General features: G+C 31.1%; 1 protein-coding gene across 4 annotated transcripts in view; it reads left to right on the forward strand.

Annotated features, from left to right (window-relative positions):
* LNPK (lunapark, ER junction formation factor) overlaps nt 1-16,248 on the forward strand; it is an 86,256-nt gene extending 70,008 nt beyond the window's left edge. For 3 of the 4 annotated variants that reach the window (XM_003763991.4, XM_012544835.3, XM_031960425.1), the window contains exons 10-13: nt 958-1,063; nt 3,796-3,866; nt 4,475-4,645; nt 13,783-16,248. In XM_003763991.4, coding sequence (XP_003764039.1) covers nt 958-1,063; nt 3,796-3,866; nt 4,475-4,645; nt 13,783-14,027 — 593 coding nt within the window. In that variant the 3' untranslated portion in view covers nt 14,028-16,248. Of the gene's footprint in view, nt 1-957; nt 1,064-3,795; nt 3,867-4,474; nt 4,646-6,103; nt 6,187-13,782 lie in introns of all 4 variants that reach the window. The other variant, XM_012544836.3, reaches the window with a different exon arrangement.
* The last annotated feature ends 3,298 nt before the right edge of the window (nt 16,249-19,546 follow it).

Here is a 19,546-nt window from a genome sequence, read left to right on the forward strand (position 1 = left end):
TTTCAGTAATCTTAAGTTTTTTCTTCAGCAGCTTATTTGGTGTGTTTCCTGTTTCAATTCAGATTTCAATTCAGAAATCTTCCATCAATAGTGTCAACAATCTTCTCTTAGATGAGGAATAATGATACACTATTTGTTTTTAGGTTTAATAATAATATTTGAAGGAGTTTACTAACCTCAGGAAAAGGATATACTTTTTTGATGGTTACTTAGTTTATGATATTATAACTGTTCTAGTATTTAAACTTCATGCAAGGGTCTTTTTCTTGGCAATGATAGAGTACCTATGTTTCTCTTATTTTTAGAATTAGTCCCATTTTTTTTTCTTCAGATATAATGCTGCTACTTTAGTTTAGCTCAACTAAAATTAATTTTAGTTAATTAAGTTAAACTTGAGTTTAACTCTCAAGGACTGTGTCTGATTAATTAGTTTATATTAGTTTACCTAAGATAATATCATTTCATCAGTAGTCATTTGTAATGGTATTGTATTTTTGTTTTATTTGTAGTAAATTTTGGTTTCATAGTAGTATTAATGAAATCATTATGGTGGAATTTTTAAGAATTGATTTTCATCTTTATATTTTTTAAAATTTTCATAACTAAAAGCCCATTTAGAAAAATTGCTATTGGCATTTAATTTTTGGTACATTTTCGTTTTATTTGAGGCTTCCCAAAATATCCTAATAATAACCCCCCCACAAAATACTTGCCCCCAAACAATTAAGTAAAACTACTCAGTATTATGATTTTGACAAATATTCCAGGTCAACTTCTTCCTTTATATTTTATCAATAGCAGCTTAATATCAGTGAATATGAATATCAGTGGCATTTTAAACTCCCCTTTTATTTAGTTACAAATTTAAATTAAGAGAATTTTTTTTTAACAGTTGAAACAAGCATTGTAACTTAACTGCTGTACTTGGTTTGATAATTTTACTTAATTTTTTGGTAGGTCTTCATCCTCCTGGTCCACCTTTAGCAAGGCCTATTCTCCCTCGAGAAAGAGGTGCTTTGGATAGAGTGGTCGAGTATTTAGTTGGTGATGGTCCACAGAACAGGTAATATTTACTAGGACTATAAATGAATGAAGGTTTCAAAGATCATGGTCAGCTTTGTTTTTGCTGGATGCCAATTCTAGAATTCTGTCATTCCTATTTGGTGACTTTAGTACTAGTGTATCTTGTTACTCCTGTGTTTTTTACACTCCTGTGGAAAGAGCATAGGTCCAATTGTTTTTTTCCCTTTGAATTTGAATAATAATACATTTTAAACATGTTTTGGAAAAAAAATCAACGCTAATTGAAGATTATGTGGATTGCTTTCAATTTGATTTTATGGTAAATTAGACAAATGGAATAACTTTTATTAAAATATTTAAAAATAGGAAAGCCCAGTAGCAGTCTTTTAGGATATGATTGATAGCATTCCACAAAACTCAATCCTGGTTTTGATACTAATTGATATTTTTGGCATTGGGGAAACAACATATATGTTTTAAAATTTTAGGTGGCCCACACATTTGAATTATAGAATCAGAATTTAAACTGAATATAATGTTTGATAAATCATAATTATATTGTAGTGTATGAATCCTTTCTCAGATATTAAATAATTTTGTGATTATGTGAGTCAGTTAGATTCTTCTGTTTCCTTCTCTGTAAAATAGGCATAGGAATAGTGCCTACTTCTAAGTAATGTAGTGAAACTTAAATAAAATAAGGCATGGAAAGCATTGTACAAATATATAGCTCTCTAAAAATGCTGGCTGCTTTTGTGAATTTGGGTAGGTCAAATCCATGGAATTATATTCAGAGAAGAAAAAGAAATTATCTTTATTTGTGCTCTTATATTTATATAGTTCTAAATGGTTTACAAATTGGGTTCTTTACCCAGCAAACTTATGAGATGGATCATATGAGTTTTACTTCTCTCTTGTAGATGAGGAAACAGAATCTTAGAACAGCAAAAGTGACTTGATCCCATCATGCAGTTTATCATGGGAATACAAGTTTGAGCAGATTGAGCTTTGTGTACATAGGGCAGGGCTGGCCAGCTTTCTACTTGAAGGTCATGTGGTAGGAGACTAGTCTAGGAAAAAACCACTCCCTCCCTTCTGCTCCCCTGGTCACTTGGTGCAATTTCATCTTTATACAGGTGGAGAATCCGAGTACTCTAGAAGTAAAAGAGATGTCCAGGGGCTGAGACTAGAACCTGGCCCCTTGTAACTGAATTACTAATTTCATATCTCCCTCTCCTTGTCATGTTGCTTCTCTATGTGCAGTTGTATAGATAGACGTAAGGAAAGACTGACAATGTTTGGCATTAATTAAATTCTCATTAGGTAACTCTTTCTAATTTTGAGCTTTAGCTGCTTTAGAGACATGGAGCACTTTGCGATGGTTTAGAAAAAAGACAACAAAAGTGTTAAATGTCTGGAAGTAGGAATCATAAAAAAACTTAAGTTACCCTCTCTAAGGAGAAAGAGTGAAAGTGTGTATCCAAATATTATTTTACACTTGGGTAATGCTTTGAAGTTTTTAAAGAACTTTCCCTGAAATAACTTTGTGAGGCAGGTACAATGTTACCGTGACTTTACAGAACAGAAAACTTGAGACACAGGGGTTTTAAGTATGTGACCATGGTCACACAATTTGGTTCTTCTGATTCCAAGCTGAGAATTTTCCCCATTCACATTGACACCTAGAAATAGCATGTGAAGGATCTGAATGTCTAAACTAACACATTAAAAATTTATAGTGATGGTTGATGTCCATGTTCCTGGCATGCTGAGAATGGAACATGAGTAATTACAAAAGTCATGAATACATTTAAATGAATTAGAAAGAAAATAAAGTCAGAGGTGGTGCTTTCTCAATATTTTAACTTTTCTAAAATGAGTTGATGTTGATTGTCTGGAATAATTAAGGCAGTATGGTTTAGTGAAAAGAGGCAGCATGGTATAAATTGGTGGGAGAAAGAATGGACTGCGAGTTAGAAGACCTGAATTCAAGTTCTGGATCTGATTTTTATTTTTTGTCCTCAGGCAAATTATTTAATCTATGTATTGAGTTAACCTCTGAAGTTTTTTCCAGTTTTAAAGATTCTGTGATTCTGATTCTTTATGGACCAAAGAAGAGTTAATTTTGTTTATAAATGCTTCCTCTCTATTCCCATGTGACTGGATTTTCCCCATTTTTTAACCTCTTAATAACCTTCAGCTAATTTTAAAAATCTTATTAAATACGTTCCCTGTGTGGTTAACTGTGAAATTTCAAATAAAGATCAAGAAAAGAGACCATGTAGTGTAATGGATGTGGTAGTAGACTTGCAGTCAGAACATAACTGAGTTCAAATCCTGTGTCTGAGAGTTATTATTAATTGTGACCATATAGAAATCAGAGATTCCATGACTTTCATATAATCAGAGAGCTAATCTGCAAAATGGGGCCAATAATATTTGTGCCACCTACCTTATCGGGCTGTTGTGGGCTTCCAGTGAGGTAATCTATCAGTTTGCAAATCTGCTTTACAAACTTTAAAAGAATATGATTATTAATTGTTGCTGTTATAAGTTAGCTGGTTACTAAATTTTTCTTTTTTGCTACCAATTGTCTTAAAAAGAGTGACATTTTGTCTTTTGTGGAATGTTTATGAAGATTATATCAGATTTCTTGTTATTAGACATTTAACCATATTAAAATAGAGATTTGTTATGCTAGAAATTAATTTCTAGTAGTTTAGATTTATAGACATTTATAATTGATAAACTTTTTTTTCCTAATTGGTATAGGTATGCTCTTATATGTCAACAGTGTTTTTCTCATAATGGCATGGCTTTGAAGGAAGAATTTGAATACATTGGTAAGAATTACTTTGGATAGTTAAGAATTAATTGTTTTTACTTTTAGTACAATGAAAATTTAGTCTAATACTACTTCATTATGGTGGCTTATTGTCTCTCTGAATATATGTGTTAGGCAAGTTGACCTTTCTCTGTCCTTACTGAAGAAGCTGAGATACTAATGATTTAGACAGGAGTTACTTATCAGAGAAAAAGTAGAGAAGACAGCTTAGTGAGATGTACTACTATTGAATAATCATCTCTTTAAGTATGACATATTTTGGAGGAGTGAATTAACTCTTTCCTCAATATACACAAAATAACCACTCATTCACACCATTAAGATTATGTGCTTTTCACAGTGCTCAGATTAATCCAATTTACATTTATGTATTACACTATAAACAAATATTTTATGGTGTTTTTTTTTTGCATTTTAAATTAATGTCTTGCTTAGATTTAAAATGCTTTGGTTGAAATTTTTATCTTGATCAAAATATTACATATTAGTCTTAGAAAGAATAAATAATTTGGAAGTTGTTCTTTGTATATTTGCAAACTCATTCTTATGAATTATACATTTTTTAAACCACAAACCCAAGAAAATTAATTTTCTAATTCTCTATAGCATTTCGGTGTGCATATTGTTTCTTCCTGAATCCTGCAAGAAAAACTAGACCTCAGGCTCCAAGACTTCCAGAGTTTAGTTTTGAGAAGAGGCAGCTTATAGAAGGACAGAGTTCTGTTGCTCTTCTGCAACTGGAAAGTACAATTTCGCCAGAGAATCAATTTACTGAAGGTATGAACTTGTTTCCTATTAAGCTCTTCTATCCTAATGAAGGTACATTTTTAATTTTTTTTGTAACTTTAAGAATGGGACAATTTGTCATATTTTGCATGCAGTTGTTTGGTCCTCTTCTCAATGGTATGCTTTTTTTTTTTTTTTAATGACGTGATGAGAGCACTATTTATATAGTGACCTATTTTAGTAGATTGTTGGGATGAAATATTTTCTAAAAGTTTTTTTCTTTAAGAAGTCAAACAATTGGCTGGGGCAGAATGCAAAATTGATAGAAAAATACTTGCAGGATAAATGGGTAGTTTTCTTAAAAATCTTTAAGACTATACTATGAAATGTGCTGGAGGAAAAATCAGAAAGCAGGGAAATTTTGAAATTGAAAAGTGTGCCTGCTTAGACCCTCTATGAAGAAAGCTTGTTTGGTGCTGCTATGAAATAAGGGAAATTTCCAGAGGCCTCCAGGAGTTACATTGTTATTGGTGAGGTTCGTGCCTTTGATGTGAAATCAACCTCCATTTTGAAAAACAGGATTTTCTAGGCTACATCAGGTTTTAGTCTATCTGGAACCTTTGCCTTAAGAAATTTTGAGACATGACAGAATTTGGAAAAGGTGAGAATGAAAATTTCACCTAAGATCTGACATCTATTTCTTATTATTGATATTTAGGTCAAAAATGCCTCTTTTGCCAAGCTTGTAATTTGTAAAACTGCTCTGTAATGTTGTAATTAAAAAAAAAGTTTCTGTGTGAATCTTGGTAGAACAGTGCTGGATGTTAGCTTCTTGTGAGTCTTTTACGGTATTAGGGTATAATTTTCTAATTCCTCAAGATTTCTCTTTTTTTTAAAAAATAAAATTTTGTGTTTTCTGGAATTCTAATGTTTGATTATTTTAAAAAATTCTGTTTATTAAGAAAAATTATCACGTTATGAATTTCTTGGTGGAAGAATTTTGTTAGCAAATTTGAACATCTTTTGATGTTCTTGGAACAATTAACTGAAATTGTATAGTGTGAGCTTGCCTTTTTACTCACTAACAACTCCAAATGAATTTAAATGCAAACAATGATAGTGGTATGTGGAGATGTGTGCATTTACATACACACTTCAAAAGATGAACAATAATTTCCTCTTCTGTGACTCTGCAACATCAACAGTAAAGAAGATCAAATTGTTTTCCTTTTGCTTGAATCATGCTGTATGCTGCATGTCATCTGTGCCTTGCTAACGCGGCTTCTTGGAATATTACTGAACACAAAAGAATCTTCATACAGAAGATGGAGAGAGGGAAAATTGAAGTCCAATCACTGAATCAACAAAATCTGAAGTTAGAAACTTAAGCAAGTAGAGTTGCAACAAAAATTTGACAGCATGTCTCATGCTTTTATATCCTCTACTAAGGTGGAGGCAATTAGTTAGCAAACAACACCCAGCTATACTTTTCCTTCTCATCTAATATAGGAGCAGCAGTGCCCCAGAAGTCTTATTGTCTGTCTGAAATCTCCGGAACGAAGTCTAACTGGCTCAAACTCAGCCCCATTAAGGTAATGTTAATAGGTGAGGGCAAGGCTTCAAGACAGTTACATGGTGTTAAAAATCTTTGATTGAGGTAGCATCGTGTAGCGGATAGGGTACTAAACTTGGTGTTAGGATGATCTGGGTTTAAATATTGCCTCAGACCCTAGCTGCATAACTTTGGGGGAGTCACTTAACCTTTCTGGACTTCATTCAGTTTCTTCATCTATAAAATGGGAGACTCAGATCTCTTTCTAAGGTTCCTTCTAATTCCAAGTCTGTGAACCTACAATAAAATAGTATAGGAGACTTCTTCCTACTTTGTCTTGGATATATCTATCATCTCTGTTCATGAGCACCTTTTCACTTTGACTTTACAGAAGACCATATATTTTGTCCAGACTCATATCTATCAATGTTGATACACAGTCATCATTTCTAGATAGGATTTCTGCAGAAAAAGCTTGGGAGTCCTAATATACATGATTGATTCTTTTCACCAACAAGAGCACACCAGCTGGTTAGGATTGACTTTCAAGAATAATCACATCCTTTCAACCATTTGCTCTTTATATTATTGACTAACTAGCTGAGGTTTTAGAAATTTTATCTCTAACATCTTGAATTAGAGAAAGGAAAGAAAAAACTCTTTTATTAGATGTTGCATTTAGCTTACTGGAAGGCACTAGATATTAAAAAGATTGATTTCATAGAAGTAAAAGGTAACTTTCTTCCAACTCTCCTCCAGTTGGTGCATAAAGAACTAGAAAAAGCCATGGCTCAAGATTTTGAAATTCTTAGTCTTCAGAGTTTTGTCTCAGTCCTGATGTTAGGACATGCTAACATGTTAGCCTTATAAATATTTTTAATGCATATAGGATGGCTCTTTTTTTTTCAGCTTATCCTGATAGCAGTCTTTAGAATCTTGACAGCCTTTAGATTCTTCAAAAGTTATGCCTAAAAAAAAGGTTTCAGAAGATAGATCTTTCATTTTTATTTATATGAATTCTTAGATATTTTGGTGGAAAAAAATGAATAATCCTTTTTAGTCTCATATCAGTGGTAATAAGTGGTAAAGCCATGCAAAGTATATAGATGGCATTGTCTTTTGTACCTTAGAGCATGACTGTATATATATTCTGTATTAGAACATATTCTTGAAGCGGCTTAAAAAGTTTAATTTCTCCTTTTTTTAGGTGGCTTTTCTAGCAAGCCATCTTGGTTTGGTAGAATTTCTTTATACATTTCTACCAAGTCATCTTCCAATAGGGTGGTTTATAACATAGTAGCCTAGAGTTGCTTCTTTCCAGAGATTATAATATCCTAAAATACCTCATACAAAATTGTCTTCTTTTATTCTGCTCCCTTTGTGTTGCTATCATTATTTTTGGCTCAGAGCAAAGTACTGTTATTACATTGTTGATGTATCATCTGAAGTATATACAGTGCTTTGATTCAGTTTGTTATTGAAACAAAACAAAACTACCAAAATGTAGTATTAGCATTTGCTTAATTGTTTAATTTGTTCATTTTCAATATATTTAATCATAGAGCATACAAAAATTGGTTGTCTTTCATTTTTGTATAAGAATCATAAAGTTAATCAAAGTTAAATTTGAAAAATATGCAGTTTATCTTGGTATTTCATGAAGTTGTGTTTAAGTTTAAAAAAAAACCAAACTTTATTTTTATATTGAGATAAATTTTGTAAATTCTGGAAAACAGAATTTGGATATAAATATTAAGAATATAATATAAATCTGTTTTTGAAAAGGTTTTACATTTTATATGTTTTGAGTATACTTAATTTTCTGCAATTTACACATTTTAAAAGTTGAATCTTCATACTGTTTTGTATGATTATTATAGGTCACTTTAACTGAAATTAATACCCAGCATAACTTTTTACTTTCTTCTTCTAAAATTCCATATAATAAAATTGAATTAGCATAAAGAGTTTTCTTCTAGATTTTATTTATATGAAGAAGTTATTTATCTTTAAACTATTTGAAAAGGAATTGCCAAATGATGAAACACTACTTTGTGTAGTGATTTCCTTCTTTCTTTTTATTTGCTTAAATTAAATTGTTTTCAGTAGGATTGAGTTGAGATGAAATCTGTACTTTTGTTCCTTAAGTCAGTTTAGCTATTTTCCTTGAGGCAAGAAAATCTTGTAAAACTGCCTTGTTTAAAACTTGGAGTTCAAAGACAAATTGTCAATTTTAGTTCAGCAAAGTTCCTTTGGAGAAATTTTATAACCTCAGTATACAGTGGGTGTCTGGCAATTTTTTGTTGTTGTTGTTAAATTTTTTTTTTAAAGGTTTAGAATTTAGTGGTTATCCGGAGTCATACTAAACCTATGCAAATTTCTTCAACATTTAATCAGAAATGATTAAAAAATGCTCCATTGGTAAAAAGCTTAGAAATATTTGTTTTGCTAAACTACCTAGTTTTTAATTTTCTTGCATCAAAATTGTTTTTCTTTTAATTTCAAATATGTGAATTATAATTTGAAGATAAATATTGCATTTCTGTATTCTGAATAGAAGATGAGATTGTACTATCACAGAAATTAAACGTAGTTTTATGGGTTAAATTTTTTTTAATCTAGACTTTGCTACTTCTGTCCAAACAACTATGTACTGTGGTAATAGAAAAAGGCTACTTTCTCAAGAATATCATGTGTCGTGTGTGTGTGTGTGTGTGTGTGTGTGTGTGTGTGTGTGTATGTGTGTATGTATGTATGTATGTATGTTGAGGATCAATTTAAGTGGATAATTTTTAGTTCAAAATTTTTTTTATCGCTTTTTCCTCTGAAATCACAAATGCCAACATAGTCTTATAAATATTTTTAATAGGAAAGGATTAGTGTGATTTTCTAAATATATTACCTATGTTTATTTGGCTAGGTATAAGAATTTTATAGCTCAGCCTTAAAATGGTGCTGACCAGGAAAGAGTAGATTTGTTTAATTATAGTTAAAACAAATGTTGGTGTCTAGAATACTATTTTATATCGGTATCTTGGCACTTTTCTGAAATGCAATTTATATCCCTAGCTATTTTAAATCATAGCTTCACTGAATAATTTAATGTATTAATGTAACTACTACATTGTGGCTAGAGAAGCAGGCTTTTGCATTAAGACAACTTGGATTCAAGTCAAGTCTTGCCTTTGACACATCTTGGCTGTGTGACTTTAGGCAAGTAAATGAACTTAATCTCTCTTCTCCCAAATGACTTTTAAGAAGATAAGTTTCAGAGCAAGTGTGGGTTTCCATTAATAAGAGAATTTACTTCCTCAAGAATTTTCTATACCAAAGACATTATAGACCTTGGCCCTGCCCCAAAATGCCCCCAGTAGAGAGCTGTGTTCATATATGTTAAGTATGAATTTTAAAAAAAATATTTAAATGTCTCTTAGAGTTGCTAGTCTTCTGACAATTAATGTAATTCCTTTTTATAAACAAAGAGTTTTACTGCTCTATAGATTAAAATGGTGAAAAAATGTTTATTAGTAGGTTCTTTGCTAATCATTTAGCTATTTTTAAATCCTGTATGTCACTTCATTAGTCCTTTGCTCTTTAACATATTTTCTCAAATAGTTTTATAGTATATTAAGGTTTGCAAGTACATAAATGTATACATACATTATTTAGATAAATTTTTTTAGGCAAGTGTTATTATCCTCCTCATATTACCTATGAGACTATGAGAGTACAAGAGGTTAAGTGAGACTTATGGTGTCACAGCTGATAAATATCTGAGTTAGGATTCAAACTTAGGTCTTCCTCTCTTTAAGGCAAACATCTACTTCATGAAGGGACATTCTAGAAGTAGTAGTAACATAAATTCACATAATTTTTGTCAATATATTTTTTATTTGTATTACTAGATACTTCCCAATTGCATGTAAAAAATATATTAACATTTCTTTAAAAAAAAGTTGGAATTCCAGATTTTCTCCCTTTCTGCCGTTCTCCTCCTTGAGAAGACAATTTGATATCAATTATAGATGATAAATCATACAAAAAAAATTTCCATTTTAGCCATGTTGTAAAAGAAAATGTAGCCAAAAAAGGTAAAAAAAATAAAGACAGTAAAAAAACATTGCTTCAGTATGCATTCGGAGTTCACCTGTCCTTTTTCTGTAGGTACTTCTTATTTTTCCTCATTATCTTGGATCATTGTCTTGATTAGAATAGTTAAAGTATTGCTGTGTAAAATGCATACAGTGTTCTCTTTATAAGTCTTACCAGGTTTTTCTAAAACCATCTCACTTGGTTTTGTCATTTCTTACAGCACAAAATAGTATTCCATTAAAATCATGTACAACAACTTATTCAGCCATTTTCCAATTGATTTCCAGTTTTTTTTTTTTTTTTTTTTTTTTAGCTTTCTTTGATTGTTAGTCTTGTTGGGTCAAAGGATAAGCACAGTTTTATAGCCTATTGTGCCTTATTGTAGTCATTCTTCAGAATATTTGGACAAGTTTACAACTCCATTAGCTGTACATTAGTGTTTAAATTTTTTCATACTCCCCTCCTCTCCCAGTGTTTGTCATTTTCCTTTTTTGTCATGTTAACTAGTCTGATAGATATAATAGATATATAATACCTCAGAGTTGTTTTAATTTGCATTTCTTTAATCAGTAGTGATTTAAAACATTTTTTGTGACTATTGATAGGTTTGATTTTTTCTTCTAAAAACTGGAAATATCCTTTAACATTTATCAGCTGGGGAATTTTTATAAATTTGGCATCATTCCCTATATTTGAGAGATGAGGCCTTTATCAGAGAAACTTGCTATTGTTTTTCCCTGTTTCCTATTTTTCTTTTAATTTTGGCTATATTAGTTTTGTCTGTGCAAAATTTTGATTTCATGTAAACAAAATTGTTCATATTACTTCCTGTTATGCCCTCTGTCTCTTGTTTGATTATAAATTCTTCCATTATTATCCATATAGCTGATAGGTACATGCTCCCCTAGTTTACTTATGATATCACTTTTTATATCTCAATCATTTGTCTGTTTTGTCCTCGTCTTGGTATTTGATATGAGATGTTAGTCTGTTCCAAGTTTCTGCCAAACTATTTTCCAGTTTTCCCAGAAACTTTTGTCAAATAACAAGTTCTTACCTCTACATCTTGGATATTTAGATTTATCAAGCACTAGATTACTATGGTTTTTACTACTGTGCATTGAAATCACATAATTTTTTCCTATATCAAATACTACTAAGCTTTTCTTTAGGTGACCAGTGTGATGAAGGATTCCTTCTCATTCTTGAGATCTGTATTTTAGAGAGACATTGTCTTCCCCCAGAACAGAAATAGACATGTTTTTGGCTTTGCTTTTATTCAGCAATACCTACAGCTATATATGTACTACAGGTAGTCAATCCTAGTGCAAGTCAAAGATCCTCTCCAAAGTGCCCTTGTTCTCAAAAGTTCTTAGTTCTTATGTAATTGTATTCTAAAAGAAAATGTGAAATAACTCTGGGTAGAGATGGTATGTGTAATTGCTTTATTTCTGGGCTTTTTATATTTGAAGGAGCTCTGCTCCTGAGAAGAGATATTTTTCACTGCTAATTTACATTTTTTTGGTTTCCAGTGTCATGATTGACTGAAAAGGCAAAAAACTAGGTTTTGCTTACATGTTATAAATACATACATATATATGTAGTTACATGTTATAAATACAATACATGTGTCCTATCTCATATGCATGTAACTACAGATAAAAATAACATTTTATAACCCATATAACTCTGTATATCTTATGCAATGTGACTTTTTTGCATGATTCTAGAATATAGTAAGCAAACTAAAATATTCTTATTTAAATAATGTATATAGGCATTTTAAATTTTTACTTCAGGTCTCCTTTATAGGAGTATGTTTATTGTTATATCATACTTCCTTCCCCATTTCCCTTATCTCATGAAATGTGGATTATATTGTATTGACTAGCAAGATTTACTTCTCATTCTGCTACCTAAATATGGCAGTATGCAGTACCCTAAGACTTATGTATATGTGAGCATTATATTTTTCAAAATCTAGATTTCTTTTCTTTTATATTAGTTTTTTTTATGCACATGAACTTCAATATTGTGTAATTTAAAAAGATATACTGTAATTGCTATGCTTGAATCTGCACTATACTTGGAGCTCATTAATAAAAGGCGTGTTTCTGAATAGAGTAGCTTATTAATGTGATCTGTCCTGAATTTTGACACTTCTGTTTTGGTACAGTGTTGAGGCATCCTGTCAGCCAGAATTACACAAAAGTATGTGGCCCTATATCCAGTCAAATAAATATGGTCATGGTTAAGTCATAGTTTCAAAGCTTTTATTTTTAATTACTTTAACTTTATTGGTTTATTTCAGAAGATTTTTATATACTAAAGTATAATAAATTATAAACTTCTTGGCAAATGAATTACTCTTTATAGCCAGAGATTTGTGACAAACTGCACTTTTAAAGTTTAACTCTATGTAAATTCTTTGGGACTAAAATTATAAATGATGTGTTTGAAGTTTTACATTAAAGAATTTATTTGCCCTTGTTGCAGAAATGTCTCCATGAAATTTTAGTTGCTTTTTCTGATCTCTCTTTCAGTGAGCAGTAAAACATACTCAGATAGGAGAAAGCTTAAGTGAACTCTTGGTTAATGAGATTTTTTACAAAGGTGATGAATGGATCGTCAGTTTTCACATAATTAAAAGATGACAAAATAGGAAAGACTAAAACTATACTTTTTGTTCTTTGATTTCAGAAGATAACCTCAATCTTTCGGGCTCCTTAGTATGAGCATCAGTTATTACTATCCTAGAGATATGTAAAACCACTTAATTTAATATTCTAATTGATGTGTTGCCAGATAAACCAGATTTTATATATTGTTAAAAAGAATTTTGTTGTTAACTGTTGAAAACACTTACTAATTTTTTTTTCCTGACATACTATGTAGTATCCTTGTAATTTGCTATACAGGTGCTAACATAATAATGGATAGTGTGTTCTCTTTCTCTCTCTCTCTCTCTCTCTCTCTCTCTCTCTCTCTCACACACACACACACGAGGTATATGTATAAAATACATATACATGCATTATGTCATATGCATGGCTTACTGCTCACACACATGCACATATTTGTTTGTGTGTGTGTGTGTGTGTGTGTATGTATATACACATTAAATCAAACTTGAGTGCCTATCTTGGAACTGACATTGTTTTACCATTCCTATTTCCCTGATTTCTTTATTTTTGTAGTTTGTCATATCTATCTTTTATTAATTAAGCAAGAAATTTCTTATTTTGTTTATTATTAGCCTTGTCATCCAATTGTAAACAAGAGTAAATAATGTAACTTTGTTAGTGGTTTCTTCACACACAAAGTAGCTGCTGCGTTTTCACTCATACTAACAGAAACATCCAATTATTAGTTAATGACATGTGATTCTTAGATTTTCGCAATAACTAACATTGTGATATTGAAAATTTCTTTGGCATTGTGAAGATATTAGGAAACTATCTTTTATATTCTTAAATTTAATTTTTATTTGGAAGTATAATTACTTGAGTACTACTGAATGCTCAATTTCATTTTTCTTTTACAGAGTCTTTAGAAGAACAAGAGGTACCTATTAATTTTACAGATCAGACAGACGAAAAAGCATCAGATACAGAGCAGACAAATCAAATAAATGAAAAAGCATCTGGTTCAATGGAACAAGAAGACAGCATAGCAGGAGAAGCTGAGAATAAAGAAACTACAGTTAATGAAGCCAAATCTACAATTTCTAATGCTGATTCTGCTGTTGTTGATGAGCCAAATGGAGAATCTTTTATGGAAATTGAGTAAATGCTTTCAAGTGCCTTCAACTCAATCTTTGTAACTTTGTTGGTGTCAGCTATTGGTTTCCAGGTGGTGTTTTTTTTTCCCTTTTTTTTTGGTTGCTTGGTTTCAGTTTTTTAACAATCCATTTGGTATCTAAACTCTGACTGCCTAGCTATTTCAGTCTGTCAAATATATATCTACTAGGTACTTAATGTTGAAAGGGTATGCTTTTAGTGCAATAAAACCCTATAGGATGTACAAAGATTAGCATTATGACAGCTTCTTCTAAACATATTTTGGCCACTTTCAGCAAATGTGATAGCAAGTGTGTTTTCTCATATATGTAACTGTAAATAATATCCATTTTGTCAGAGGAAGAACTTTAATTAGGAAGAACTGTTACAGCATTTGGTTTAAAGAATGAAAATCTTTTAGGATTTTTAATGCTTTAATGTTAAAAAATGGATAAAATCTTTAAACTGTAGATATTTGCCAGAAAAAGTGTATATTTAGGCATTCATCTTTAAGCCATTTAAACTTATTCTATAACTGTAACTATAGACATTGTTGCATAAATATTTCTAATAAGAATACAGTTGAATAGTCAAGTGCAGTATTTCTTTTGATGTCACTTACTTTGCAGATGGGCCAAAGGCACGTGTATATGTATCTAGCTAGTGTTTACATAAAGACAAAATAGGAAATTTCTCTGCATTTGATTGTACTTGAATGCTGACCATTATTTATACTTGTATAATAATGATGTAAGTGAATTTTTGTGCCTTTGTGTGTGCATTTTGTTAAGGAAAATAAAGATTTATGTAGCAGCATTTTAAAAATTTTAATTGTTGTTAAACATTGAGATTTTTTGAAACAACCTTTTGACATGTGTTTTTGTCAACTATACAATTTCATAATGTGAAGAACTTTGAGTTGATAAGTCTTCAAGCTATTTTTTTTTTAAAGAGAGTATTTGTGTTTAAATTTAGTTTCTTTTAAATTTTGGAAGAAATAAAATGAAACATATATTTATTTCATCATCTCCTAAACACTTCAAATCTAGAATAGGCAGAGTTCACCTGGCATGGTTAATTGGTTCCACAGTAACACATGTTAGGCAAAATGACATCATAAGGCCAGTTATAGGAATAGAAACAAACAGAATTGAAAGCAGGAGTTGCCCAGGTAGTGAACCAGAACTACTTAGATAAAATTTTTTTAATAGGGTTTGCTTGTAATGTTATGATAACTTGTAATGTACTAATTTATTTGGAAGCATTAGCAAAGAGTGAATATTTATGCCTGTAAATCAGAAGTCACATTTTTAAGGCATTAAAAAATACGTCAGTGCTACTTGGAGCTCTGCGCTTTAGTAAGAAAGTTTATTATTGTGATAATAGGTGGTTATTTGCTAGGATCTGTATCACAGTTTCCTACAATGATACCAAGGAATAAATAGGGAAAAGTGGGTATAAATGATTCCTTAAGATTGAAGCATGGAAATAGGTAGTTTCGTGGTCTTGGGTAGAGTTTTTACTCTAAGATTAAAGTTATTGTTATTTCTTATTTCTTACTTCTTTGTAGGTCTTAACAAATACTAGATTCTTTTGGTGCCAGCTGATTATCAAAAACAAGCTGAAATGAAGCTGTTATACAAAATTGAATGTATTCAGTATATAACAGCTGTTTCTTAAATTGTACACATATGCTTCATTAAAAATCGAATGAAACATTATCCTGAATTTGTTTTAACTTTTGTGATTCACATAATATAGTATGAATCATGTTATGAGCATTATCTGTTAACAGGTATAATATGTAAGAGAAAGGGGCACGAATCTTGTCTGCAGAAACTGAAAAGTAGAGAAGAGCATTGGGCTTGGGGGAGTCTAAACTGAAACTATAGGATCATAAATTTAGAACTCTTAGGAGGGTCCATAGACTCCTTCATTTAGTTCCAGGACTCATTATGTTAATCTTTACTCCATTTAAATTTTTTATATTTAAAATTTTTAAATCAGGGGCACAAGAAATTAGGAATTTTATCAGAATGATAAAGATTATTTATGTTGATAAATTTATTAAGGTCCCTAACTGTATTACATTTGGTCCAAATAAGTTTTATCTACATTGTGAATAATTTTCTAAGGGAAAGGAATGAAAGGAATATATATTGTATTTGAATAAAATTTCATGGTAGAACCCAAAAAGGATTAGAAAAATATATGAACCCTAAAAAAAAAAAGTCTAGTTAACAATATTTTATAATATATCTATGAATATAGAGAAATTTGTTCTGACAAAATTTAGTGACACTGACCTTGTTAACCAAGAAAAATTCATATGATAAAAGCCAAATTATTAGATATTTTCTTGCATGCTTAAAGACTTCAAATCATAGGACTGGGGAGGGCCTTGGAGATAATCTAATCCTACCCATTCATCTTCCAGGTAAGGAAACTGAGGTCTAGAGAGAGAAAGTGATTTGGTCAAAATTATAAAATAAGTGAGTGGCAGAATTCATACTAAAATTTAGATCTTCTGACTTCTTGAGAAATGTGCCTCTCCCTGTACCATATTGTCTCTCAGTGAATTATTTTATTAATAACGAGAAAGTTGTTCTAAATGATTTCCAGCTCTTTAGTGAATCTGTGAGGTTATTTATGTTAGATGAAAAATGGGGTTCATATGTAGGTTGAATTAGAGTGATTTTTCCAATTCTGAAATTCTGTGCTTGTTTGTAATGTAATAGATGATACGGTTTCATTTCTTGCTTCCTCTGACAAAATGTGTCAAGTATTTTAAAGCTAGACCTCTAAAGAACAAAAGAAATAATTAGTTTTAAAATATAAAATACTATTTAAAAAATAATCTGTTGGATTTTATGTCCAAATAGTAGTTTTAAGGGCTAAAATATATAGATAACTTTTGCAATCAGGCAGTTTTTTTTTTTTTTTTTTTTTTTTTTGAAAAGGTGATGGAAAGAGAGCTGTCTTAATTAAGCAATTGGACAAAAATAAAACATTACCTCTTGAAGACATTTTAAGAATAACATTTGTGAATGCCTCCAAAAACATTTATAGTGGCAATAAAGAAGAGTTTATTTGGACTCAACTCTTGGTTCACAGATGAGTCCATGCAGACAGAGATGGACTATAGGAATATGGACTGCTTAACCATACATATTCTCTTGTTTATGATTCTGAAAATGTAATATCTTATTTTCCTTTTAAAATTTGTTTTCCCTGGGGCTGTCGGACCAACAAAATAAAATCATTTATTATTAAAAAGGAAGAAGTATAAATATGTAATTGACATGGAAAAAAGCTTGAATGAAAAAAAAACATGATTGCTAAGATCTTAGAGCTTTAAATCTGTGATGCATGTGAAAATGATTATACTTGAGTACTATGATTTCTTTTGTACTTATTTATATGGCAGTGACTTTATATCTTATGGCCAAACTAAGGATATCTGTTGAAATTTATCTAGGCTGATTGGCATGACTCACTGTCATTAATCCTTTCCTCTTATTTTGAATCCTTTCTTGGTTAGTACACTGCTAATGTAGACTATAAGACTACAAGTGAGTCATCAGAATAAGACTTCAATGGAAGATAAGACAAATACAAAATTAAAATGAGTTCTGGCTTCATTTGGATACAATGCATATTAAAATTGGTCATTAAAATATAGCTAAATTCTTGAGAAAAGTTTTACTTAGGTAGGTGAAATTCCATTTTACCTTCTGTCTTTCTACCCTGTGATTTCCTAAATTCTAATCCTAGATAGTCTACCTCAGAGCAAGTCGATAATTTTTTTTTAATTTTGTTGAAGTTAATGTTTTCTTTCCTGTTGCATTCTTCACCCTCTTTCTCTTCTTCTCCAGGGAAATTGATATGATGGTGGTGGAGGAGGTTTTTTTAAGTCCCCTATCCCACCCTCCTTTTGAGATTATACTTTAGACTCTAGTTTCTTTTGTTTTATACTGCATACCTATTAGACAAATTCTTTGTTAGACAAATGTATGTTAGTTTATTTCACTATTTTATTTTGAGGGAGGATTCTGTTTATGTAGCTGAACATAATTTAGTACTTTTATAAATCTGTATCTGCTGCTTTGGAGAAGGGAGCATATTCTTCTCAAATATTTTTATCTTTTGACTGTAATATTGCTATAGTTAATCAACAGCATTTGTTAAGCACTTTTTTTATCTGCTCTGCATCTTTATTTTTAAATTTTTAAATTTTCAATAGTATTTTATTTTCTAAATATATGTAAAGATAGTTTTCAACTATCATTTTTGTAACTGTGTACCAGAATTTTCTTCCTCCTTCCCTTACTTTATCCCCCCCTCAAATCATTAAGCAATCTGATACAGGTTAAATATGTGCAATTCTTTTAAACATTTTCATATTTGTCACGTGCAAGAAAAGTCAGACCAAAGAGGGAAAAACCAGAAGAAAGAAAAAAAAAATAATCAAAAAGGTGAAAATATTATGCTTCAATCCACATTCAGCTTTCTCCCTCCCCCCTCCTTGATGTAATTGGCACTTTCCATCCTAAGTCTATTGGAATTTCCTTGAATCACTGTATTACTGAGAAGAGCCAAGTCCAACACCATTGATCATCACATAATCTTATAGCTATATACAATATTCTTTTGGTTCTATTCACTTCACTAAATATCAGTTCATGTAAGTCTCTCTAGTAAGTGCTTCCTTTGTGTTGGGTCTTGTGCTCACCAGTTGCAGGTACAGATAGGAATATGATAATCTGTATCTATGGGGGGAGCTAAAGTTCATTATGGAAGATAACATGTACATATATAAGTACATGTGGAATAAACATATGTAGAACAGATGCAAAATAAAGTTGCACGTTTGGGAGGTGATCAGGAACAGTATGTAAAAGGTGGTGTTTGAACTGTTTTGAAGGAAAATTAGGTATTCTTCAAAGGATGAGTAAGAAGGATTGATATTGCAGGGAAGGGGTTTAGCCAGCATGAAGAAACAGATACAGGAGATGGAGTAACATGAGGAGCGAAAAGTTCAGTTTGGCTACATTAGAGTATGGGAAGGAGATTGATGAAAAGGTCATGAATCTGCAAGACTGGAAGAATTATGGTCCCTTGCCATAAATAAGGAAGTCTGATAGAAGGATAAAAGATATTTTAGATAAATTTAAGATATCTTCAAGGTATCCAATTAAAAATGTGTAATAGGTAGTTGGTGATGTGAGATGGCTCAGGAGAGACTGCAGCTAAATATAATATGCATAGAATGATTCTACAATTAAATTCATGAGACCTGGTGAGCTCAAGGAGAGAGATTATATTGAGAAAATAGAAGAGGATCCTGGATAGTGCCTTGGAGTACATTCAGAGTATGGGATATGAGGAGAGTCAGCAGTATCCATTGCAGTAAAGAACTCAAGAATAAGGAGGACTGAAACCATCAGATTGTATAATCAAATCATTAGTCATTGGAGAAAACTGATCTAGTTAGGTGATTGAAGTCTGAAGCTAGTGTCAAGAATTGAG

The sequence above is a fragment of the Sarcophilus harrisii genome, chromosome 3 (genome assembly GCF_902635505.1).
Source record: "Sarcophilus harrisii chromosome 3, mSarHar1.11, whole genome shotgun sequence".
Classification (NCBI taxonomy): Eukaryota; Metazoa; Chordata; class Mammalia; order Dasyuromorphia; family Dasyuridae; genus Sarcophilus; species Sarcophilus harrisii.